Source organism: Nicotiana attenuata, chromosome 6 (genome assembly GCF_001879085.1).
Source record: "Nicotiana attenuata strain UT chromosome 6, NIATTr2, whole genome shotgun sequence".
Lineage (NCBI taxonomy): Eukaryota > Viridiplantae > Streptophyta > Magnoliopsida > Solanales > Solanaceae > Nicotiana > Nicotiana attenuata.
Window position 1 is genome coordinate 92,881,629 of NC_031994.1, and position 26,624 is coordinate 92,908,252.

Here is a 26,624-nt window from a genome sequence, read left to right on the forward strand (position 1 = left end):
TAGAGCGATCATGGCGTACATGATTTATTTTTGTGTCTAGTGCAATTGGTGCACTAATATATCTGGCTAGAACCATACGTATAACAATATGCTGGCAAGATATAGTTTTATTTCAATGTGGAGATATTGGAATACAATTGGAATACAATTAGTATTATATTTCAAAAGGAATACTTGATTTAGATTTGTTTATTCTAACAAATATCGCCAAGATTTTGTTGGTTATGCAAATGCAGGCATTTTCTGAAGTTCGTTCTTCAAACATTCTATTTGCATGTGAGAGTACTGCCATATTATCATATTACAAGGCAGTTAATTGTTGATATTTATTCAAGTTATGCCAAGATAAGCAACTGATAAAGCAAGGGGCTCAACACACAACATACATGTGACTTGACTTTGAAGAGAAGATTCCAATAATACTGAAGATAATGTTGTTTGCTTATATCAATTGAAAGAAGGACTATCGAAGGAGACAAAATAAAGCACATTCACCAAAGTTCTTCAACAAATTTGTTCAAGTGATAATTTGACAAACTTCTTCACAAGACATTGCGGATCTCAATATTAGAGAAGTTGTTATACAAGCTTGGAATTCGTCGTCTCCGAAGAATAAAGTGATGTTTTCATCAGGGGGAGGCAAATACGCGCCGTACTCTTTTTCCCTTAGCTAAGATTTTATCCCACTGGGTTTTTCTTGCAAGGTTTTTAATGAGGCAGCAAATAATGCGTATTACAAGATATGTGTACTCTTTTTTCTTCACTAAGATTTTTCCCACCGGGTTTTTTTTAGTAAGGTTTTAACGAGGCACATTATCTATGGACATTCAAGGGGGAGTGTTATGAAACATTAGATTATGGTGGATGTCCATAACTCCTATAACACCCACTACTCTTATCCATTATCTCCATAACTCTCACTACTCCAATACTTATGGTTGTAACTCCCATACCTCCATGATCTCCCCCATGATCTTCCTCCATGATCTCAAAAGCTTAATGACATATTTATGGAATTCTTTTGGTATACCTCTATGTAGTACTATAAATAGAGGATGAGAAGTCATTTTGTAATACACTTGAATACATGAAAGAAATAGATTCTCTTCTCTCTTTCTCTCTACATTGTTGTCTATCTTTTTGTTTTCTATTATTACTTTGAGCTAAGTTTTGTAACATTATTTTTTTTTTCTTTTATTTGAGATTAACAATAATGAATGATTTGATTTGTGTGAAAACATCATTCTATTGGATGAAGGAAGGGGTTGGCAGCTTCAATGAAAGTACAGTATTAGGTATTCCGTATTACTCTGCAACTTGACACCGCATTTAGCGCGCCGTTAGCTGTCCCAATTAATCCCTTTGTCCCAACACCCACCCACCCCCTTCTTTCATTCCTTGCTTTCTCCAACACGTCACGGTTCTTCTCCTCCTCTCCTTCTTCTTCATCTCTACACTTGTTCTTTCTTTTGTCAAAGGAGTCGACCTTTGAATTGAATTTACCCATTAATCCGTGAGTGACCTACTCGGACTTAGTCCCCTTCCTTTACTCTTTCTCACTACACAAACGCGCATTCCCATTTGTGGTGAGACCCAATATCTATAAAAACGCCCACTTTTCTCACGTCTCTTACACGCCCTTTTCGACCCAAAATCTTGACTAAGTTACATTCCATAAACATAGGTGTTTAGATAAATCTGAACTGACGGGTCAAAGTTGTTTACAAAGTTCACATCTTTTTTAGCAAATAAGTATTGCTACTTTTGGTTAGAAGCTAAGATTTGATATGGAAGGATTTCAAGCAACCCCAGATGATGGTGGGATAGCAAAGAGGCTTTGGGTCAAGTTCAAGAACGAATCACTTTGTGCTCTTTATACTCCTTTTATTGTGTGTTTGGCATCTGGGACTTTGGATTCTAAATCATTTCTTCACTGTATTTCTCAAGATGTCTATTTCCTTCAAGCTTTTGCTAAGGCGTAAGCCCCCACTTTTTTTATTCCTCAATATACATATAGTTATAAAAAAGATAAATCCATGAGGAGTTCTATTGAATCTATTGATTAACCGTTTGCTTTTGGCAGTTATGAGATGGCGGAGGATTTTGCGGATGACGACGAAGACAAGGAAGCTATCCGTGAATTGAGAAAGCGTGTTTTGAGGAAGCTTAAAGATCAAGATGATCTTGTGCGGGTAAGCTACACCTGAAATTTCTGGTTTTTTCTGTCTATGTTCATATGAATTGATAGAGTAAATCAAAATGGAAGAAAATGATGTTCTTAACTAGTCTGGATTAAGGTGTAGTGGTTGTTATAACATAGTCTTGTTAGTCTGACTTGAGACTTGTATATTAGCATAGGAATAAGTGTGGCTTTTGGACAACTTTTAGTTTTCGAGAACCCCCAATTTGTCTTAAAAGGCCAATAGATAGGCGCGAATAGAACAGGTGGATGCTTAAGGTTTATATATAGTTGGTCCAACTAGTTTGTGATTGAGGTGTAATCGGTTGATTGTTCATATAGAAATTCAGGTTAACCATCTAAAAGCATGTAGCTCTTGTTGTATTTTTAACTTGGGAAATTAATATGAATTGGTAATTCAGTTTCATAAATAGATGTAACACTATTTGGTTAATTGCTAGAGGATCACGCACAAATTTTCTCTAACTCAAGGTCTGAGTGACTAATATCACATACTCTCCCGGTTTCAATTTATGTTTCAATTTATGTGAACTTATTTCCTTTTTAGTCCATGCCAAAAAGAATTACCTCTTTCCGTATTTGGAAAATAATTTACCTTTATGCAATGATTTATAACCACACAAAATATATGAGCCTCATTTTACACCACAAGTTCAAAAGTCTTCTCTCTTTTCTTAAACCCTCTCTTTTCTTAAACCCCATGCCTAGTCAATTAGGTTCACATAAATTAAAAAGGAGGGAGTATATAATTTCGGTTTCATTTTTTTCATCTCCTGATTGAGGAAAGGCGAAAGATTGAGATGCATCCAAATGTTGTAGCCCAGTGGTCAATAAAACAAGTGAAAACCTTTGAGATCAGGGTTCGAATCCGAGCAGAGACATAAAAGATTATGTGATTTTTTCTCATGTGCCTAAGTCTTGGTGTGTAGAGTTACCTACCTCTGCTGGTGCCCCCCCAAACCCCCAAATCTTATCTCTTGTCCTACCCTAATTGAAAAGGGTAGTGTAATGGACCGTGAAATTTACTGGATAAATAGTTGATCTAGTAGGTTATAGTAGTGCAAATTTTGTACTGCTAAAAGAATTTTAGAGTCAGAATTTTACTCGTAAATATGCCCATAAGTTGTGAAGTGTAATACAACAAAAGAGCAAGATGAGAGTCCAGCGATTTAATGGGCTTGTGCTCACTTCTCCGAACCTCTTCAACCGATCTAGAATCTCTTTATAAGGAAGGACAAAGTCCAAAGAGCAGCTGTTCTTTCATTAACCGTATCAGCATTTAGAGGTGTCCATGTTATTAGTATTATTTATCAGCGATGTCGATTCTACAGCTTTTAACAGATACATCATAATGCAGGAATGGGGCTTTGAACTTCCAAATAATAGCACTTGTGACAGTGCCACAGTTAGATACACTGACTTTTTGCTGGCCACAGCAGCAGGAAAAGTTGAAGGGGAAAAGTTTACCGGTAAAATTGTGACCCCTTTTGAGAAGACAAGGCTTGCGGCTTATGCACTTAGTGCAATTGCACCCTGTATGAGGCTTTACAGCTTTCTTAGCAAGGAGATTAAGTCTGTTTTGGTCCCTGAAGAGAACAATAACATCTATGAGAGATGGATTGACTGTCTATGTTCAGAAAGTTTTGAGGTGTGTGTGGTTTTTGAGCAATGCATTATTTTTCATTTTGGTAGGAATTTCTTATCAAAATACAAAGAGTATTCTGTAGCTGAAATTTGTCTAACCGTTCCCTTGTAATGGTTCTGTGCTTAGGCATATGCTTCAAGGATTGAGGACCTACTGGATAAACTAAGTGTTTGTTTGACTGGCGAAGAACTTGATGTTGTGGAAAGGCTGTATCACCAAGCTATGAAACTTGAATTGGAATTTATCTCTGCTCAGCCAATTACCCAGTCCACTGTAACCCCCATTTCTCAAGTCCAAGAACCAGCAGGATGCAATCTTACAATGTTTTGTGATTTTGACATGACGTGCAGTGCTGTTGATTCATCTGCCCTTTTGGCTGATGTTGCCATCATAGCAGCAGCAAAGAGTGATCTAGATGATTGTGAAACCCTGTACCCTCGTGTTTCTGCAGCTGATCTTCGGGCCACTTGGAGCAATCTTTCCAGCAAGTATATTGAGGAATACGAGCAATGCATAGAAAGCATCATACCTAGTGAAACAGGTATGTAATCTTCGTCTATTCTTTTAATAGATACCTCTGTGTATCACGACAATGAGAAGCCCTAAGATATTTCCAAATTCATGGCAGTTGGGAGATTTGATTATGAGGGTCTGTGTAAAGCACTAGAGCAGCTGTCTGATTTTGAAAGGAGAGCAAATGATATGGTGGTTCATTCTGGTGTATTAAGAGGGTTGAGTCAGGAAGACATAAAACGGGCTGGGGAACGCCTCATCTTTCAAAATGGTTGCAAAAACATTTTTCAAGAAATACTTAGAAGTGAAAACTTGCATGCAGATGTTCATGTACTGTCATACTGTTGGTCCGGAGATCTCATCAGATCAGCTTTTTCATCAGGTATGCTTGTTTCAGCTCATTGTCAAATCTTGTACTTCATTGAGTTCTATATTTTCATATCAGGCATCATCTCATAAAAACGCATACTCATTAAAGCTTTTGAGGGGTGAAGAGTGGATATCTCAAGTTTACTACTTTAAGATAAGCCTGTGCGAGATTCCAATGAAGATAGAGAGTTTGCTAGAGAAGACAATTAGCCATATCATTGAAGGAGAAAGTTTACAAGTAGAGACTATTAGGCATCTTCTAAGGTTGATAACCAAAAACAGCTAGCAAGTACCTTTGCACTCCATTAACTCGTTATCTTGAAAGATATACATTGCTGCACAACACAAAGCAAGGAAAACGTCTCCAGTTCATAACATATTAATGGGCTGAATGTGATCCAAGCAGGAAAATATAACTTCATCTTTCGTACCAACCCAAAAATTGTACAAAATGCACGCAGGGATATAAGAATGGCTTGGTTAGTTCATAATTCATGTCCGGTATGCTATGATTTAATCAAATTGAGCAGATGTGAGCACTAATGAGATAAACAAAGAACTTGTAATGGAACTAGGCTGTGATGTGGATATTTCTTGCGGTCTCCTGCTCTCAAAGCAAAACTGTGATATCTAGAAATTTTCTCGGTCGGATATAGATTGATTTGGTTTAACTTAGAAGCTATTGGTTGACATCGTCTTCCATTTTCCATCAGCAGGGGTCTTACCAGTGTTAAATGTGCACTCAAATGAGTTACCTTATGAAGGATCTGTTACCACTGGTGACATGATTAAGAAGATGGAATCTCCTATGGACAAGCTTCAAGCCTTTAATGACATCCTGAAGTCCCGTGACATTAATGGCAAACATACTACAGTGTATGTTGGAGGCTCCGTCGGTGACTTGCTTTGCCTGCTCAATGCAGATGTGGGGATTGTGATTGGTCTGAGTGCTGGCCTTAGAAGACTAGGTGAACAATTCGGTATTTCTTTTGTTCCATTGTTCTCCGGTTTGGTAACAAAACAGAGGGAACTAGCTGAAGGTGGTTTGAAGGGAATGTCTGGCATTCTTTACACTGTCTCCAGTTGGTCTGAGATACATGCATTCATTTTGGGATTATAGACTTCCAAGCCCCCGGCCATTTAGCTGCTCCCTGAAGCCATGTGTCACAGGGTAATGGGGGTTGGTCCTGAGAATAACAAGCATATAGATTAGGTTGTGTCGTCTAAGATGTGGCTAATCAAATTACATGGTCCATGTGTCAGTCCTTGGTCATTTTTTTGTTGAAGGACTAGTAGCCTGTGTAAAGTTATACTGTCTGGGTGATTTTTAGGGCCCAAGGCAATTCGGTCACTCCAGGCAATTAGTACTATAGTTTGTTTCCTTTGCGCTACTCACCTCGTGTTTTAAAGCATTGTAGTTGATCGCGTTCTCAAGCTTTTGACGGTGAGAAGTATGAGACATTGTGAATCTGCCTCGGTGTAAATCCTGAATATGAGGTGATTTTATTAGGAATCTCATTTTCAGGATATTGTTGCTTTACATATATTTTAGTAAGGCAACATGGAAAAGTCAATTGTTTGTCAGGTTATTTACTTGTAAACTGAACATAATTGATTTGAATCTTTTTTTTCCTTGAGTAATGAACTATGATGGGAATGTTTTATTTTCCCATTTGTCAAATGTGTATCTCATGAAAGGTTGCTTAATGAATGCTTTGATTTTCCAAGTTCTTTTATGGCTAGTTTAAATTTATGGGATCCATTGAAAGTCTCAACCTGGTGAAGTTGAGAAGAAAGGAACCAAAGAAAATGCATATACTAATATTGCTGACTCAATAACATCACCTAAGTTGGGTCAATTATATGAATTCTCATTAATTATATTTTGTCATTTAAACTCAATTCAAGACAGTAGTATATATCATAAAAAAATTAAATTCATCGCATGTTAATATTATATATTAAATAGAAATAAAAAACTAAAGCTTTCTGTATTTGCTTGTTGACTGGAACTGTGAATTCCAATTAATGGTGGTACTGTGATGCCTCGAAAAAACTCTTGAACGATGTTGTTAGGGAATTTTTCAGTGTGTTTTACGGGTTATATCAAAAAGCAGATAGATGTCTTTTCAACATTTAACAGTCTGAACAGAATGAATTGAAAAATGAAATTATTTTTAACTGATTCGAACTAGTTAAGAATTGTAGTGCAGTTTGATTTGCTTTATGTGATCATAATTAATAAAGCCTTAATTCTCTGTCAATTTAATTCTCTTTTGCTTTGCTAAGTTCTTCGAATGCACGCACATTTTCTCTCTCTCTCTCTAAATCTAATAAGGATCAAGCATTTTTCTTTAACTAAACTTTTCAATACTTCTTAATAATTTTAACTTCAAAATGTAATATTTCACACATTTTCTAACTATATAGAAACTTAAAGAACAATATTCTATGTCACAGAATATATTACATGTATTAACCTTCCTTGCAGCCATGCATTCTCTTAGACGTGAGAGGTACTACTAAATTTGCACATCGTCTTGACGTTTCTTTAATTTCTTTTCCTAATCTTTTTGAAGGGATGTAACATGTAACTGAGTGTGTCCATTAACCAAGCATGTGCCACATGCTTAGCCACTGTGATTTTGAATTTTTTTTTTTTTTTTTTAGACTTTTGGGTACAATTGGTGACACATAACCACATGTGAATACACCTATTCACTTAAACTCATCCATCATCAAATCATTGAGAATTCATCTTTAAATAATTTAGTTTTTCTAAACAGATTAGATCACCGAATGTTAATATCGAATAAGTACGCAAATATATATTGATAACAAAATCATGAACTATATTCAATTTTGTAACTATCATGTGCTATTCACTTCTTACTTGTTCTACTTCTAGTTACACATCTTTTGACATATACAGGTTGGATACGTAGCCAAATTCATAAAAATTTGTAGTAAGACGGTCAAAGTATTCAATCTTCGGTACGATTTTGAACATTAATGTATTTATTGAAAATAAAATTTATATATGTATAAAGTGCATTAAACTTACTATTAACCATAAATCGATTACCATTCTAAATATTTTTAAGATATCAAAAAGGTCACCTATTTTTTTTTAAATAATATTTCCATTCGTTTCTTTTTTATGACGATGTTTTGGCTGGCACAGGTTTAATAACTTATCAAAAGTATTTTAATATGTCATATTATTATAGGTGCATGTCAATAAAATAAAAATGAAATCTGTAAAAATTATAAAAAAAAAAACTTAAAAAAATATCAATCTTTTTGTAAACGGTCTGAAAAAAAAGAACTCATTATATGGATTATCATTAAAATTGAGAAGGAAAAGATATTAAAGTTTAACTTCAATTCTCTCTCTAATAATTGGGAAAGATGAAAAGTGACAAGGAAGCTGCAGTTTCACATGGCCTCCATACACAAAATACCTCACCACTTTTCACTAGTTGAGAAGCCAAGAAGCATCACATAACAAAGTGACACACCACTCACTATTTTTTAAATAAAAAACCTCACATGATTCCATGTGAATTTTTTTTAAGATTACTCTGTTTTAGCCTTTGTTTTTACTCTATTTTTAAATGAATAGGTACAGTTGGTGCCCTCAGACATACCCCCTCCTTTATCTATCCATTTCCTCCTCTGTTTGTCTTTGTGCTCTAACTGAGTTGTATCTGGTACTATTTATTTCTATTGATTTGATTCATCCTACATTATGTTTTTGTGTGAGAAGAAAGGTTGGGAATCACTTGGCTTGATTCTCTTTCTCTTAGAAAAACACTTCCTTAATTCAAGATCCTCAATTGAACATAAAGTGAGGTAATGGTTGTCACGACCAAATCCCATAATAAATCGTGATGGTGCCCAACGATGCTATTAGGCAAGCCAACGCTTGTGCCGCCAAATTAATTATTCATTTTAACTTTTAAAATGAAGAATTTCATCAATAAATAGAATTAAATCTGGAATTCATAGAAACATACGTTCTTCTTTACCAAATCGTCAAGTATGAATACTACATAAAGCAAAATGATAACAATATTAGGTTCAACTGTGAACATCCACTAGAAACTCTCAAAATCCGGTGTCACAAGTGCATGAGCAATCTAGTAGAATATACCATACATTACAGCTACTTCCTGGAATAAAATAGACAAATAATAAATATGATAAGGAGGAGACTTCGGGTGCTGCAGATCAAACCATGGAAGGCAACTCACCACTAAGTTCCCGTGTACTGTGTCTACGCGCCCGTATGACCACTTGAAGTGCCTATCTCAGTACTTGCACAATTAGTGCAGAAGTGTAGTATGAGTACGTAAATCAACGCGTACCCAGTAAGTATCAAGTCTACCCTCGAAAAAATAGTGACGAGGAATCGACTTTGGCACTTACTAGCGGTCAAATAAATAAGTGCATAAAGTAGACATATATGGAATAGCAACGAGGCAGATAAACGCCAATGATAAATTTTCCAAACATGAATTATTAAGAAGTCACTAAATGCCATAACATGCCTCGAAGACACAAGATCAATTGGTACCAATACCAAATCAAAACTCAAGTGTTACGCACGAGTCTGCCGAGGCGAACGACCCGATCTCATAAGAGTAGCTTACGATACTGCCGAGGCGAATGGACCAATCCCATAAGAGTAGTATTACAATCCTGCCGGGCCGAACGGTCCGATCTCATAAGAGTAGTAAAACTCTCTCACTCGCCAAGATACATGCGAGCCGAGAAGATACAAGACAACCACTCGTCAATTATTTCACAAGAATCCCAAGTAAGATGCTCAGTCAGTTGATTTATTCTTGTCTCACTCTTAGTCATAAATTCAAATAATTAAACAAACAAGTTGAAGTCACATAGCGCATTTAAGGCATGGTGTGGATTTAATTCTACTCAGACATAAGCATGAATCTAGCTACGCATGGACTCTCGTCACGTCGTATGTACGTAACGCCCACAACAATTAAAGTGCCTACGGGGATAATTCCCTCTTATAAGATTAGGTAAGAGACTTACCTCGCATCCAAGCTTACTACTCGACTCTCAAACCTCACTAAAAACTAGTCAAAGGTCATACAAACCAATCAATATATGCTCAAACGTTCATAATTTATCTACTAGAGTAATTTTTCAACCCCGCTCGAAAAGTCAACAAAAGTCAATACTAGGCCCACGTGCCCGGATTCAAAAAATTTCGAAGATAAATATTACCCAGGACATTACGAACTCAAATATATAACTTGTTCCCAATTTAAATCGAACCCTTCCAAAACCAAATCAACTGCCCCGCAAGTCGTAAAACTAGAAAGGCACATATAGGAGGTCTTAAATAGGGGTACGTGGATCTAGAAAGCAAAATAACTGATTGGATCGTAGCATTCTCCACCTCTTGAATAAACGTTCGTCCTCAAACGGGTTCAGAATCATGAAGTGTCGAATAAGTGTGGATATCTACCCGCATGTCCTCCTCGGTTTCCCAAGTCGCCTCCTCGACTGGTTGACCCCTCCACTGGACCTTCACCGCTGAAATCTTCTTAGACCTCAACTTGCGGACCTGCATGTACATAATAGCAACTGGATCCTCCTCATAACCCAAGCTATCATCTATTTAAACCGTTCTTTAATCCAACACGTGGAACCTGTCGGCATGGTACCTCCGAAGCATAGACACATGGAATACCGGATGAACTCCCGATAGACTAGGAGACAAAGAAATCTTGTATGCAACCTCTCCAACTCTCTCCAACACCTTGAATGGACCAATAAACCTCGGACTCATCTTGCCCCTTTTTCCGAACCTCATGATACCCTTAAATACCCTTCATCGGTGAGACCTTCAAAAAACTGTTCTCGCCCACCATAAATGACAAATCACGTGCTTTCTGATCCGTGTAACTCTTCTAGATGGAATGAGTTGTGCGAAGTCACTCCTGAATCAACTTTACCCTATCCTAGACATCCGTTACCAAATCAGTTCCATATAATCTAGCCTTGCCTGACTCAAACAATCCGATAGGCGAACGACATCGTCGACCATACAAGGCCTTAAATGGAGCTATCTCAATGCTAGACTGATGTTATCTCCCACTTTCTCTCCGGTATAACCATCTGCTAAAGTAAGCCACCTGGACTCTGGTGCTCGTACTTAATCTTATGAAAATATAAACACATCGCCACATACTCAGCTATATCTTTCTTCATTCGCCGCCACCAGTAATGCTGCCTTAGGTCATGATACATCTTCGTGGCACCTGGATGAATAGAATAACGCGAACTGTGCGCCTCTTCTAGAATCATCTCCCTCAGGCCATCAATAGTAGGAACACATAAGCGACCCTGGAGTCGCAGAACACCATCATCTCCAATAATAAACTCCTTGGCACCACCTTGTAGAACCGTCTCCCTAAGAACTAGCAAGTGCACATCGTCATACTAGCGAGCCTTGATTCGCTCGAATAAAGAAAACTGAGCCACAACACATGCAAGAACCCGACTGGGTTCTGAAATATCCAACCTCACAAGTCGGTTGGCTAAGGAATGAATGTCCAATGCCAATGGCCTCTCCTCTGCTGAAATGAACGCCAAACTACCCTTATTCTCGGCCCTTCTGCTCAAGGCATCCGCGACCACATTTGCCTTGTCCGGGTGATAGAGGATGGTAATATCATAATTCTTCAATAACTCAAGCCGCCTGCGCTGCCTCAGATTAAAATCTCTCTGTTAAACAGATGGTACAAACTGCAATGATCAATGTACATCTCGTACGACACTCCATAAAGATAATGCCTCCAGATCTTAAGAGCATGAACTATCGCAACCAACTCCAAATCGTGCATAGGGTAATTCTTCTCATGGGGCTTCAATTGACGTGAAGCATATGCAATAAATTGCCCATCCTGCATCAATACACAACTCAAACCAATGCGTGAAGCATCCCAATACACCATATACATCCCCAAACCGGTGGGCAAAACCAACACTGGTGTTGTAGTCAATGCAGTCTTGAGCTTCTGAAAGCTCGCCTTGCAATCAACGGACCATCTAAAATGAGCACTCTTCTGGGTCAACCTAGTCAAAGGAGCTACATTAGACAAGAATCCCTCCACAAACTGACGCTAATAACCTGTTAGCCCCAAGAAACTCCTGATCTCGGTCGCTGTGGTAGTACGAGGCCAACGCTGAACTGCCTCGATCTTCTTGGGATCCACCTTAATACCCTCACTTGATACAACATGCCCCAAGAAAGCCATAGAATCTAACCAGAACTCACACTTGGAGAACTTAGCATATAGCTTTTGTTCCCGCAAGGTCTGAAGCACTATCCTTAAATGTTGCTCGTGCTCCTCCATACTACGCGAGTAGATCAATATGTCATCAATGAAGACAATGAAAAATGAGTGAAGATATGGCCTGAACACCCGATTTATCAAATCCATAAATGTTGTCGTGGCATTAGTCTAGCCGAAGGACATCACTAGGAACTCATAGTGCCCATACCTAGTCCGGAAAGACGTTTTCGGTATATCCGAAGCACGAATCTTCAGTTGATGATACCTAGATCTCAACTCGGTCTTCAATAACACTCTAGCACCCTATAGCTGATCAAACAAATCACCAATACGCAGCAACATGTACTTATTCTTGATGGTGACTTTGTCCAGCTGGCAGCAATCAATGCACATCTACATACTCCCATCCTTTTTCTACACAAATAATATCGGTGGACCCCAAGGCGATACTCGGCCCGATGAATACTTTTTCGAGCAACTCTTGAAGCTGATCCTTTAACTCTCTAAACTCCACTAAAGCCATGCGATAAGGCAAAATAGAGATAGGACGAGTGCCTAGTGCCAAATCAATGTCGAAATTGATATCGCGATCTAGAGGCATGCCAGGTAGATCAGCAAGAAATACATCGGAAAACTCCCGCACCACAGACACTAAATCTATCGTGGGAGTCTCCACAGCAGTATCTCGAACAAAGGCCAGATAGGCCAAACAACCCTTCTCGACCATATGTCGAGCCTTCAAGAATGAAATAACCCGACTGGATGTGCCAATAGATGAACATCTCCACTCCAACCTAGGCATCTCTAGCATCGCCAAGTTAACAGTCTTGGCATGGCAATCGAGAATGGCATGGTACGGAGACAACCAGTCCATGCCTAGGATAACCTCGAAGTCAATCATATCAAGCAATAGAAGATCCGCTCTGGTCTTATAACCACAGAAAGTCACTATATAAGACCGGTAAACTCGATCCAAAATAACAGAATCACCCACGGGCATGGATACATATATAGGAACACCCAAGGACTCACGAGATACATCCATATAAGGATCAAATAGAGAAGAGACATAGGAATAAGTGAACCCTGGATCAAATCGTACTGAAGCATCTTTGCGGCAGATAAAAATAGTACCTATGATCACTACGTCAAAGGTGACTGCCTCTGATCTGGCTGGAAAGGCATAAAATCTAGCCGGAGCGCCACCTGACTGGCCTCCACCTCAAAGGCGACCCCTACCCACATGCCCTCCACCTCTGGCCAGTCGGACGGGTGGTGCGGTAGTCATGGGCCGATGGTCCTGCTACACTGCCTTGCCCCGAAGTCTAGGACAAAACCTCTTAACGTGGACCAACTCCCCGCACTCAAAACAACCTCTCTGAGTGGAAAACTGCTGACTCTATGTCCTAATAAACCGGAATACCCACTGGAGGAACCCTGAATAGCTGGCGGACGGTAAGTACTCTCTAGAATAGCATTGAAGTTGGGCCATGCTGGAGCACCCCGAGTAGGCTGTGGTGTTGAATGCATGGGCCTGCTAGGATAATCCCTCATGAATTGACCCCCGCCCCCAGCCGGAGCGCCACTCAATCCACCAAAATGTTGAGGCCGCTTGTCCCTCGACATGAACTCTCTACTCTGGTTGAGGATGCGCTCGATCCTCCGAGCTATCTCCATAACCAAGAAGAATGAAGTCCCTATCTCTGCCTCTCAGTCCATATAAACCTGAATCTCAGGGTGCAAACCTGCAATAAACCTCCGCACTCTCTCTACATCTATGGGGAGTATGATAGCTGCATGACGAGACAAGTTAAGAATCTCGTCTCATAGTTGGTCACAGCATTTGACCCTGTCGGAGACGCTTAAACTAACCCCGTATCTCCTCTCTGTGTGAAGGTTGAATATACTTCTTCAGAAAAGGTGTATGAACTGATCCCAAGTCAATGGAGGTGAACCTGCTGGCCTGCTCTGGAGATAAGACTGCCACCATCTACGGGCCTTACTCACTAGTTGCCTCAAATCAATGCCGAGCAAGCCGAAAGTAGTCAAAGGTCGTACAAACCAATCAATATATGCTCAAAAGTTCATAATTTATCTATCAGAGTAATTTTTCAACCCCGCTCGGAAAGTCAACAAAAGCCAACCCCAGGCCCACGTGCCCGTATTTTGGAAATTTTCGAAGATAAACGTTACTCATAACATTACGAACTCAAATATATAACTTGTTCCCAATTCCATAATCAATTTCGTGGTCAAATTCTATTTTTACTAAACCCTAGGCTCTTCAACAAGAATCCCAAAATTTTATGATTTCTATGTTAAAGTCTATCCACAATCCATGTATTTGACTCACAATAGGTAGAAATCACTTACCTTATGATGCTTGGTGAAAATCCCCCTCCAAAGAGTACCTAAATCGCCTAAGCCAAGTGAAAAGTGGGGAAAATGAGCCCCCGTCCCGAAACAAATAGGTGAAAAATGAGCTACATATGTCGCAAATACGACCTAGGGTTTGCAAATGTGAACCCCACAAATGCGACAAGTGCATCGCAAATGCGATGACTGCTGAATACTGGGGATGTCGCAAATGCGACACAGACTTCACATCATTTTATCGCAAATGAGGTCACTTTCGCTCAGGTGCCTAATCGCAAATGCGATCCTCAGTTCACAAAAGCGAACCTTGTAGTCCCCAGCCCACCTCAAAAATGCGAACACAATCTCGCTTTTGCAAGACCTGCAACATCAGCCCAACACCAGCAACTATGAAACATGACCAAACCAATTCGAAACGCGTCTAAAACTCACCCAAGCCTCCGGGGCTCCACATCAACCATCCACACAAGTCTAAAAATATCGTATGAACTCGCTCACAACCTCAAAATACCAAAATAAAATCCGAAACCAGGAATCAGAGACCAAAACACATAGAAATTTCAATGAAACTCAAAAATCGTTAAAATCACAACTAAGCTTCTGATTCCTATCAAACCAACTCGTGATGATACCAAATTTTGCAGACAAGCTCCAAATGACAAAATGGACCTATTTCCAAGTTCCAATATAAAAATTCGAGCCTGATAGCCATAAAATCAAATCATGGTCAAACTTAGGATATTTCTAAACTTCCAAAATTACCACGTTTCGGAAAAAAGAGCCAAGTCGACCTAGAGACCTCCAAATCCAAATCCGGGCATATGCTCAAGTCCAAAATCATCATACGGACCTATTGGAATCTTCAAATCCCGATTCCGAGGGTATTTACTCAAAGTGTTTACTCAAGTCAAACTTGGCTACCTTAGGCTCTATTATGGAACTAAGTGTTCCGAATTAAACTCGAACCCTTCCAAAACCAAATCAACTGCCCCGGCAAGTCGTACAACAGGAAAGGCACATAAGGGAGTTCTTAAATAGGGAAACGAGGATCTAGAAAGCAAAAAGTGTAAATAGCTTCTTATCACATATTAAATTATATTTGATAATATAAAAATTACTTTTCACCGTCATACTTTAGATTAAAAAAGGAATGTAGTACAATAAGATAGTGTTTTTGGAGAAGACAAAGCTCACGTATCAAAATCTGGTAATGTTTCTCAACTAGTACTGTCTTGTTAATATTTATAAAATAGGGTAACTCAAACTTTAAGAATGGAGTACAAGAGTAGAGTAACCTTCACTCGTAATTATTCTTGAAATCTTTGTCATTCACATGAGTTAAGAATACCTTTGTCCTTAAGAAAGCTGCCTTTCCCTAAATTCTCTGATTTTCCACCTTTTTGCCACTCGGCCATGTAGGTAAATCAAGCCATCTTTTACTCACAAAAAGTCGAAAGAGAACTAATAAATGAAGATAGATCTACGATTTTAATACACTAACTACTCCTTTGTGACTGTAGATGAACTTAACATAAATATGTAATTTTATCAAAATTGTTCAACTATATATCTGGAGATTAAGTAGCACAAAGTTGAAAAATCGTAAATGTGCAATGACAATAGCTACATATTAATCTCAAGCAAGTTAAAGTCGGCTACGTGAATCATTGCCTACCATGTCGCTCTATTTAAGTCCATCGCAATCCGATATCATAGTTTCTCTAGCGTTAGAAGTTCTATATATTTATTTTCTACCGGCCTATAAATCGAAAAAATCGAAACTAGTGATACAAAATTACGTTGACTATAAGGAGAAAAAGAATTAACTGATGTAGAAAGAGGCAACACATGAAGAAGAAGAACACATTCTCTCCATGTTCAATGTCGGAGTCACTTATAATAAAGTCCAAACATTTCACCAGTCAATTATTTGCATATTAACAGCTGTTTTGCAGAACCCAAGATCTCACGACCTCCTCCTTTTTGTTAACTAATCCCCATGTGAACTTAGTATTTTACTAACTAATCCATTAATAATTGTATATACTATATTACTAGTACTATACTCTTCTCTTTTTTCGTACCTTCTTCTTCTTCTTCCCCCTCATACCCCACCTCACTGGCCCCATCATTTCCCTCTCATCGCTGTCCCAATCATGATTCAACAATAGCACAGAAATTACCAGCAAAAGAAAGTGTAACAAGAGCAATAGATAATGTATTTGCTTACCATTTTCCTACTATTCTTGTTCTACTGTTACATTGGTTTTACTAAGGTGGTGGTGGAGGCAAAAGTTGAGTTGAGAGATGAAGTGTCTATTTTACTTTCTATTAAAGAAAGTCTTATTGATCCATTGGATCAACTCCGTGATTGGACAGTGCCCAAGAATGCAGCTGCAGGGAACGTTTCGGTTCCCTGCAGCTGGAAAGGAGTTGAATGCAACTCCAAAGGTGCAGTTGAGAAGCTTGATCTGTCACACATGAATCTCACTGGCAAAGTGTCTGATGATATTCAAAAGCTCAAGAGTTTGACTTCACTTAATCTATGCTGCAATGATTTCTCATCACCATTGCCAAGAACCTTATCCAATCTCACTGCATTGAAAAGCATTGATGTGAGCCAGAACTACTTTGTCTATGGCTTTCCTTTGGGTCTTGGAATGTCAGCAGGGCTTATGTATTTGAATGCTTCGAGTAATAACTTCTCCGGTTATCTTCCTGAGGATATTGGCAATTCAACATTCCTCGAGACTTTGGATTTTCGAGGAAATTTCTTCGAAGGTTCAATTCCTAAATCATACAAGAACTTAGGAAAGTTGAAGTTTTTAGGCCTCTCAGGGAACAATTTGACTGGACACATTCCTGGAGAGCTCGGGCAGCTATCGTCACTTGAGACTGTAGTTCTAGGATACAATAGTTTTGAAGGTGGAATTCCAGCTGAGCTTGGAAATTTGACCAATCTCAAGTATCTTGATCTTGCTATTGGCAATCTTGGAGGTGAAATTCCTGCTGAGTTGGGCAAGCTGAAGCTGCTCAACACCATTTTCTTGTACAAGAACAATCTTGTAGGCAAGATTTCACCAGAGATTGGCAGCATGACTTCATTGCAGCTGCTTGATCTCTCGGATAACATGCTTTCGGGAGAGATCCCAGCTGAGATTGCTGACCTTAAGAATTTGCAGCTTTTGAATTTGATGTCCAACAAATTATCAGGCTCAGTTCCTTCAGGAATTGGAGGTTTGCCTCAGCTGCAAGTTCTTGAGCTATGGAATAACAGCTTATCGGGTCCTTTGCCAAGTGATCTTGGCAAAACCTCACCTTTGCAGTGGGTCGATATTTCGTCCAATTCATTCACTGGTCCTATTCCAGAAGGGTTATGCACCAAAGGTAACCTCACTAAGCTTATCTTATTCAACAATGCTTTCTCTGGTCCAGTTCCATCTGGTTTATCAATCTGCACGTCCCTCGTTCGTGTAAGAATGCAAAATAATCTTCTTTCCGGGACGATCCCAGCAGGTTTTGGTAAACTTGGGAAACTCCAAAGGCTGGAACTAGCAAACAATAGTTTGACAGGCCAAATTCCAAGTGATCTTGCTTCTTCTACCTCTCTTTCTTTTATTGATGTCTCTAAAAATAACCTTCAGTCTTCTATTCCTTCATCCATTCTTGGACTTCCAAGTCTTCAAAATTTCATTGCCTCAGAAAACAACCTTGTAGGCGAAATCCCGGATCAATTCCAGGATTGCCCTTCTCTTTCTGTCCTGGATCTATCCACAAACCATTTCACTGGAGATCTTCCAGCTAGCATTGCTTCTTGTGAGAAGTTAGTAACTTTGAATCTTCGAAACAACCAATTAACTGGTCTAATTCCAAGAGCAATTTCTATGATGCCCACATTAGCTGTTCTAGATCTATCCAACAATTCTTTAACTGGTGGAATACCTGACAACTTTGGCAATTCCCCAGCATTAGAGACACTGAATGTTTCTCATAACAAACTTGAGGGTCCTGTCCCGGCAAATGGCATGCTCAGAACAATCAATCCAGATGACCTGATTGGCAATGCCGGTCTCTGTGGAGGTGTGCTTCCTCCATGTTCTCACAATGCAGCGTACACATTGAAGGAAAAGAGCTTGCACGCGAAGCACATCATTGCAGGATGGCTAACTGGTGTAGCAGCTCTTCTACTTCTTGTTACAGCAAGTCTTGGAGCTAGGTCTCTATACAAGAGATGGAATGAAAGTGGAAGTTGTTTCGAACAAAGGTTTGAGATGAGCAGTGGTGAATGGCCGTGGAGGTTGATGGCATTCCAGAGGCTAGGATTCACTAGTAATGACATCTTGTCTTGCCTTAAAGAGTCAAATGTCATTGGAATGGGAGCAACAGGGGTTGTATACAAAGCTGAAATGCAACGCCAGAATACGGTTGTTGCAGTAAAGAAGCTATGGAAATCTGGAACTGATATTGAGATGGGGGGTAGTGAAGATCTCGTAGGTGAGGTAAACGTTCTTGGAAAATTGAGGCATCGGAATATTGTCAGGCTACTGGGGTTCCTTCACAACAATCGCGATGCAATGATAATATACGAGTATATGCAGAATGGAAGCCTTGGAGAAGCTTTACATGGTAAACAAGCAGCAGGGAGATTGCTAGTCGATTGGGTCACTCGATACAACATAGCACTTGGAGTGGCACAAGGCCTTGCTTATCTCCATCATGATTGCCATCCACCAGTTATTCACCGTGATGTCAAGTCAAATAACATACTTCTTGATGCAAATCTTGAGGCAAGAATTGCAGATTTTGGTTTAGCAAGAATGATGCTCAAGAAGAATGAAACAGTTTCTATGGTTGCTGGATCTTATGGATACATAGCCCCCGGTTAGTCCTTACTTCAAAATTTTCAGCCTTGTTTAGTAAAATCTTAATGTATACTTATAGAGTAATCTTTGCTAATATTTGACAATCATTTATCTGAATGATGACTTTGCAGAGTACGGATACACACTGAAAGTGGATGAAAAGATCGATATCTACAGCTATGGAGTAGTTCTCATGGAGCTCCTAACTGGAAAGCGTCCTCTAGATCCTGAATTCGGGGAATCTGTTGACATTGTAGAATGGTTTCGAATGAAGATCCGAGACAATAAATCTTTAGAAGAAGCTCTAGACCCCAATGTAGGAACCATACAACATGTTCAAGAAGAAATGTTGTTAGTTTTAAGGATAGCAATTCTATGTATAGCCAAACTCCCTAAGGACAGACCGTCTATGAGGGATGTTTTGACAATGCTCGACGAGGCAAAGCCTCGAAGAAAGAGCAGTAGCAACAATGGAAGTAGTCCTGCTACTACTGACAAAGATAAGCCAGTATTCAGTACATCACCTGTAAATGGCCTTCTGTAAGAAGAGAAGTCAAGTCCCTTTGAGTCCATTTTATTTGTAATTTTCATGTAGCATTTGACTTGTATTTAGAAGTTGATACATTGATTCTTGTATGTGTAGAATTTATGGCAGTACAGGCAGCACTTTTCCTGCTGCAAGTGATGTTTTACTAATTTTTTGATCATGTAAGAAAAAGTTATTGATCAAATAACAGAGTTTTAAGTCTTAACATAGAGAGATTCTCTAATCAAAATCTGGAACTTTATTGCTTACCCGAAGAATCAACTCAAATCAAGGAGTCGTTTAATAATTAGTAATGGCTGAGAAAAAACATGCATTCTTGAAGAGAACATTATCAAGATTTCCTGCTCAAAATAATTCAGATTATGAGATTGATCTTGTAAGATTTTTGGAAACCAATGAGATTGACATCTTTGATGTAAGCCTAACTTCGTAGTGTCAAGGACAAAACTATCTTTAAGGGCTCGTTTGGTGATAATTAATACCGGAATTAAATTTGAGATGAGTTTATCCCATTGGTTAGGAAAATTAGTATCGGGATTGTAGTATTATTTTTATCTCTATAGAAGGGTGGGATAACAATCACGGGATAACTAATCCGGAATAATTAATCGTGGGATAACTTGTTTCCCAACCAAACGAGGAGAAAATCAACTCAATCAAATCAAAGCACCTTTTGCAACTGGAGTCTGCATTTTGTTCTTTATTGTAGGTTTTCTTGTTTTTCTTGAACAAGTGATAATATGCAATATATTTTCTTCCAACACACGCCTCCGTGGCTTAGCTATATTTTCTTCCCAATACCAAAGAAAATCAAATAATTTAAGTTGTATAGACAACACATCCTGCTCCAAGCAATAGCTGCAGATATAATTTGGGAAATAAGTGTTCAAAAAAGGTTCCCAGTATGAACCTTGCATTTCAACAACATTAGTGTTCATCTGTTTCAGGATAATCATAATACAGTATAAGTGGACACATCCATACTCACAACTACCTCTGAAGATTGCAGTGTATGACATATACCAGCATCTTCCATAATCTACCAAAACGTCTCTCCTCCCAGAGAGTGGGCTAAACACTGTAACCCGTGACGTAAAAAAAATAAAAATAAAGCCAATAAGGTCACATATGACCAGTTTGTTACTGAGAAATTATTTTATAATCCACTATAATTTACTTCTGTACTTCATCCTTCCAATAAGGGGCTTCTTTACCTGACCTATATAGGCTTAGTCCTCTGTCTTCCATTTCTTTCCATGAAACTTGGAGCTGAAATTCAACAAATAATTTAGTCAGCGTGTCAGTTTTAATCTGTACGAGGAGCATGTGCATCATATATATGTGACTCACGCTTACATGTACCAAGTCCATTGGCGTCAGATGTCCTCATGATTCGTAGTCTCTTGACGGAGCTAATAAACATCCTGAAACAAATAAGCCGACCATATGATAAACACGGGTACATTTAATCGGTTCCATACAGCAGAATGTTGTGCCTTCTACAAAATCAGCCAGAAAGCAGAGGGAACTGCATTATAACAATTACTGATTTCTATGAAGCCAAAGCTAAACCAGATTAAGCAATCCCCAACTCTTATAATTCGAACATAATATTTATACTAGTACATATAATGTAAGAACCAAATTGCCAATTCATGTTGATGAATATAATCCCCCTATTATTTAATAAGCAACTTCTCCTATTCGTTATTCACTTTAAGATAACAAAGTTCAGACATAAAGTACTATGTATCTGTTGATTTTTTGCAACACATTATAAATAATAATTAGGTGTATTTCAATTGTTAATGTGCAGGAAGAGCAAAGTGACAGATACAGGACATACTCCCATGGAACATCTCCAACAAGCATCCAGTCTCCTTCTTTGTCTTCATAAGTCAGCACAAATTCTGATGATCCATCTAATAATCTTGAAGATGACGTTTCTGACATGACACTTAGCTCTTGTGCATTTGACGCTGACAGCATACAAAAATTGTTAATGTCAGAAACCATGGAAAATGAACCTAAAATACTTGTGATAAGAACTCCAAAGAATTGTTAAAAAACAAGAATTTAGCATGAAATGTCTGTCAGTTCCTCCAAGATATCAGGCTTAGAACATATGGGCAGCTAATATTTCCAACAAAAAACCATAATTCATTACGACCATCAACATTTTGCCCAACAAAACTCGGTGTATAATTCATTCAAATTCTGAAGCAACTAAAAACTCATTATCCTTTATGGCATATTTGTGGTAACAATCTTCTGTTCCATTTTCAGATTAACGAACTAGGGAGAAGAATTACTTACATCTTGCACAAACCGCGGTGTTGGGTTTTAAGAACATCCTATCTAAAGTCCGTTCCAAGTTCTCATAGCTACTATGAGCATTCAGATCTACCTTCCTTCCAATTGCAACTCCATCCATATTGACCTTCACAAACATGGAAGTCTTGATGAGCCCTTTCTCCTTGGCAAAACTATTGCTCTTGCTGCTACTCGCATTAGCGATAATATTTTTGCTTTTGCATAATTCTTCTGTGGGTGGTGATTTTGTCTGGTTAACTAGGGTATTCATCCGATAAGTCCTTACAGGAGGCCATCCAACAACCTGACTGCAATGTCAGATTCAAGCAAAAGGTAAGTAAAAGCAAAATATTTAAGACAGAGAGAAAAAAAAACTATAAATCTTAAGTATGTTAAACAGCTTATTATGGTTTGCTCACTAAATAAAATGCACAACCTACATTAGCAAGGATGAAAAAGGAAAGGCATATTTTCCTGTGACATAGGAAAAGTTTCAAAAACAAGGGTATATATGCAACAACAGTGATGACATATTTTAGTCATGACGCATTTTCTTCAGTGGTGCCAAGTAGCAGAAGAGTGTTCTACAATAGAATACCATCTGTTGAAGCCATAACTATACCGGACATTTTACTTACGGCACATCAGACATGATATCTCGAAGTAACATAATGATATGAAACAATGCCAAATTAAATACCAAACATATAAACCATAACAAGCAGTACATAATATGTGCTCACATTTAACATACAATAAACTGCCTGAAAAAGGGCAAAATTTTATATCTCCAACCCCAGAAATTCTGGAAATGAGCACTTCAAGGAATAACTCAACTACAAAAAGGCACCAAAACTATGTAACCACACTTTTTTAATGAACTCCAAGGATTAAACTTATCTATTTGTTCTGTGAAACCAAAACTTATTGAATCTGACCGTAAGGAATGTTATAGAAAGATGCAACTTTACAGGACAAATCAAAATCTTCCTTACGGCAGTTTCATACATAAATGCAGTCTCAACCATCAATATTGGAAGATGAAGACGAGCTCAATATCCAAAAAAGCACCCTCTTTTTCTACCGGAAATTGAATTACCTGTGCTGATTCCAAATGCACTTGGATGGGTAGTTGAATATAGGATAAATAAATTTTTTTCTTTATATTGAGCGTAGCAGTCAATCATTCTGCCAAAGAACCTATTCCTACTTGCTTGACTAAGATTGTAACCATTCATGATACTTCAAACACAGGCAGAGGCGGATCCATATTTCAAATTTAAGGGCTCAACCTTTAGGTTCTTACAACTGAACCCATTACACTTTTGAAATTATAGGTTCATAATCTAATATTTGTTAAAACTTTGGTGATTTTTCACATATGTATATCTGTACTCCGTGCCGAATCCACTGGGTTCCTACTTGTGTTTTAAATCTGCCACTGCTAATAGGGATGTAGAAATCACAAGCCACGTGTCATGAGTCCAATAATTTATGTCAAATTAAACCTTTAACTTTTTGTCACTTCAGAAGGGATCCTTCCTTTAGATGAATGAATAGAAATATTCAATTAAAGTCGAAGATCACATAGTTTTGTAAAATATTCCACCACGAGGAAGAAAATAGTGCAAAGAAATAATAAAAGAAAACGCATTTCATCATAGGTATCAGATTCCTAGAGAACCAAACATACAACAACCAAATATCTTGAACAGCTTGTTCTAATCAAACATAATATAAAAAAGAATCGAAAATTGACACATAGTTACATCAAAAATCACATTAGAACAGTAAAGAACCTGCAGCTAAGAAATAGTAAGTGCTTATCCATAACCTTGGTAAAGCATGAAACTAACACATGAACAGATAAATATATGAAATTAATTGCATAAATAAGAAGATGGCAGTGAAGAAATAGTTATACCTGACACTAGAACGGGGAGGTGAAATAGAATCAGCAGCTCTCTTGGTGCCAGAGGAAGCATTATTATTATTAATTTTAGTAGCTGAAGAAGAGGAAGATGAAGAAAATGAATTGGAACCCAAAGAAGGGAAATTTTTAGCCGTCAAGATTTTAGCCCTTGAAGCTCCAGTTTTATTAGAACCAAGACTTAGTCCAAGACCCAATTCGAGCTCAGACTCATCAGGGTATGATGAAGAAGAAGCCTCAGATGATAACAACACCATATTATCTTCCTTTGACACTGTTGAAATTGACCCATCAGTTCCTCCTCCACCATCACCAGTTAAATCCATAAGACCAAGAGTAGCTTCCATCAAAAACAGAGAGGGGTTTCTTGATTATTTTTTTTCAGGTTGTGGGTAAGAAGAAAGAAGAGGAAAAGGGAAGAAAAGAAATGGTAATGAAAAGTAGGTGGGGGGTGGGGGTGGGGGGGGAGTGTATGAGAAGGTAGAAAAGGGAGGGAGAGGTAGGGTACCACCTGTCTGCTTTGTGCGCGACGATGTTTTTTCTCCCAACGGTCCCCAGCAGTAATGTGTTTGTCTGCAACTACTGCTATTTTTGTAGCAAGCAATAACTAACAGATCAGATATCTTGTTTTTCCATGAATTGCATATTGGACTCATGGACCGGACTAATTTTAATGGGGATTCCCAGCCCTACCCTATATTTATGCCACTTTTTAACTTGTATCCTATTTTTAAAAATTATTTATTTCGTAGTCAACTAACAAAAAATTTGTAATAATATGACCATTATACCCCTTCTAAAACATATAAAAGATGTACCACGCATAAATCAATTTACGGTTCTTCTCCATCACTCCATCTCTCCTCAGATCGCCTCTCGCAAACCAGATTTGAACTAGATTCAAATTTCAAATTCAAAATTATAAAATACATTGTGAGTATTCAAATTCATCTTCAGAATTCAAAATAGTTTTTGAAACTGATTGATTTGATGATATATGTTTTCTGATTGATTTCATGATTCATCTTCACTGATATGCTGAATTTGCATTCTAAATCTGATTCACGTTGAATTCTAACATTCTAATTCGACAAATTCAAATATGCTGAAGTTTTCCACTGCATAATATGCGGAAATTTTTGGTTTATTTGCTAAACAAGCTGAGTTTTTACATATGCTGAAGTATTTGTCTTGTAGTTTAATCAAGCTGAAGTTATTTAGTTCATATGTAAAAACTTTAGGAAAACAAGCTGAAACATAGCTGCACTGTGCAAAAATAAAACATAAATTAAAATTTAATATTGCACAAAGTGCTGAAGTTTTTTAGTTAATCTTTAAAAACTTCAGCTGAACGAGCTGAAGTTTTCTTCCTACACTGGGTAAAATTAAAAACATAAATTACAATTTAATATTGAATAAAACCTTCAGCATGGGATGCTGAAGTTTTTTAGTTCATCTTTAAAAACTTCAGCAGAACGAGCCTGAAGCTTTCCTCCTACACTACGTAAAAATAAAAAGTAAATTAAAATTTAATATTGAACAAAAACTTTAGCATGGGACGTGCTGAAGTTTTTAAGTTCATTTATGAAAACTTCAGCACCTAACAAGCTGAAGTTGTTGTCATGGATTAATTAATTTTGTCGTACAACTTTTTCAAATAACTTCAGCCCATTGTGCTGAAGTTAATTAGTTCATTTCTAAAAACTTCAACACTTAGTAAGCTGAAGTTTTTGTCCTGGATTCATTAATTTTGTAATACAGATTTTTCAAAAACTTCAGCCCATTGTGCTGAAGTTAATTAGTTCATTTCTAAAAACTTCAGCACCTAGTAAGTTGAAGTTTTTGTCCTGAATTCATTAATTTTGTCATACAGATTTCTAAAAATATGCATCAATTAATATGAATATCATGGTAAATTATGCATTTCATTTATATGCAGTTGTTTATATGGACCTCAAATGTCTTCCCCATTCATATGCAATTGTTTATACTAAACATAAGGTTCGCAACGTGAAAATATAAAGTAAATAATAATTTAGATAATTTTTCTGCTATCATATATGTTTGATTTAAAAGATATTAGAATCTAATTGAACAAATCAATCAAAGAAAATGAAGGGGTAAATATCAACTAAGCATAATAAGCTCTAGAACTAAAGACGCAAATAATGAACACGATGGAAAGTAGTTGATGATCTTATGAAAAAGGCGATAACTGTACAGTGAGAAGGACAATCTTCAATATCGGAGAGAGTTTACAAGTTTTTCTTTCAATTGAATAGACCTCAAAATCCCGAGAGCCCCCATTACTAGGTATCTCCTCCCCTATATATAAGGGTTAACCCCTTTCTGCACCCTAGAGAACATACCCTAGGGAATATTCCTGAGAATATTTCAAAATACCCCTAATTGGACCTACACTGCTGCAACAGTCGTTCGTCCTCTATCCGTTATCTGTCGTCCGTCGTAGTACGAAGATCTCATCTTCCATTGCCTTTGTCAAATGGTTGTGGTCGTCCATATTTAGACTCA

The 26,624-nt window shown here is 38.0% G+C and overlaps 3 protein-coding genes across 5 annotated transcripts; 2 read left to right on the forward strand and 1 right to left on the reverse strand.

Moving 5' to 3' along the window:
- On the forward strand, positions 1,356-6,454 carry LOC109227466 (probable aminopyrimidine aminohydrolase, mitochondrial). Of its 2 annotated transcripts, none has more exons than XM_019392641.1 (6): positions 1,356-1,978; positions 2,084-2,192; positions 3,558-3,848; positions 3,972-4,386; positions 4,474-4,740; positions 5,441-6,454. In XM_019392641.1, the coding sequence occupies exons 1-6, from the start codon at positions 1,788-1,790 to the stop codon at positions 5,845-5,847; spliced, it is 1,680 nt and encodes a 559-aa protein (XP_019248186.1). In that variant the 5' UTR covers positions 1,356-1,787; the 3' UTR covers positions 5,848-6,454. The 2 variants fall into 2 exon arrangements, with proteins under 2 accessions (XP_019248186.1, XP_019248187.1); XM_019392642.1 differs by having other exon boundaries at positions 5,444-6,454.
- On the forward strand, positions 16,410-20,058 carry LOC109227469 (MDIS1-interacting receptor like kinase 1). Its single transcript, XM_019392643.1, has 2 exons — positions 16,410-19,321; positions 19,434-20,058. The coding sequence occupies exons 1-2, from the start codon at positions 16,657-16,659 to the stop codon at positions 19,844-19,846; spliced, it is 3,078 nt and encodes a 1,025-aa protein (XP_019248188.1). The 5' UTR covers positions 16,410-16,656; the 3' UTR covers positions 19,847-20,058.
- LOC109227470 (auxin-responsive protein IAA12-like) lies at positions 20,698-24,664 on the reverse strand. Of its 2 annotated transcripts, none has more exons than XM_019392644.1 (5): positions 24,087-24,664; positions 22,166-22,470; positions 21,696-21,828; positions 21,200-21,273; positions 20,698-21,118 (listed from the first exon to the last, which is right to left on the reverse strand). In XM_019392644.1, the coding sequence occupies exons 1-5, from the start codon at positions 24,437-24,439 to the stop codon at positions 21,069-21,071; spliced, it is 915 nt and encodes a 304-aa protein (XP_019248189.1). In that variant the 5' UTR covers positions 24,440-24,664; the 3' UTR covers positions 20,698-21,068. The 2 variants fall into 2 exon arrangements, with proteins under 2 accessions (XP_019248189.1, XP_019248190.1); XM_019392645.1 differs by having other exon boundaries at positions 20,737-21,118; positions 21,206-21,273; positions 24,087-24,661.

What these genes read in the sequence shown, in the direction of transcription:
- LOC109227466 (XM_019392641.1), top strand. Translation starts at nt 1,788, where the DNA reads ATGGAAGGATTTCAAGCAACCCCAGATGATGGTGGGATAGCAAAGAGG. An exon ending in CTTCAAGCTTTTGCTAAGGC is followed by an intron (nt 1,979 to 2,083) that starts GTAAGCCCCCAC and finishes TGCTTTTGGCAG; the next exon opens with TTATGAGATGGCGGAGGATT. An exon ending in CAGATCAGCTTTTTCATCAG is followed by an intron (nt 4,741 to 5,440) that starts GTATGCTTGTTT and finishes ATTTTCCATCAG; the next exon opens with CAGGGGTCTTACCAGTGTTA.
- LOC109227469 (XM_019392643.1), top strand. Translation starts at nt 16,657, where the DNA reads ATGTATTTGCTTACCATTTTCCTACTATTCTTGTTCTACTGTTACATT. An exon ending in TTATGGATACATAGCCCCCG is followed by an intron (nt 19,322 to 19,433) that starts GTTAGTCCTTAC and finishes ATGACTTTGCAG; the next exon opens with AGTACGGATACACACTGAAA.
- LOC109227470 (XM_019392644.1), bottom strand. Translation starts at nt 24,439, where the DNA reads ATGGAAGCTACTCTTGGTCTTATGGATTTAACTGGTGATGGTGGAGGA. An exon ending in CCTCCCCGTTCTAGTGTCAG is followed by an intron (nt 22,471 to 24,086) that starts GTATAACTATTT and finishes CTGACATTGCAG; the next exon opens with TCAGGTTGTTGGATGGCCTC. An exon ending in TGGACTTGGTACATGTAAGC is followed by an intron (nt 21,119 to 21,199) that starts GTGAGTCACATA and finishes GTTGAATTTCAG; the next exon opens with CTCCAAGTTTCATGGAAAGA.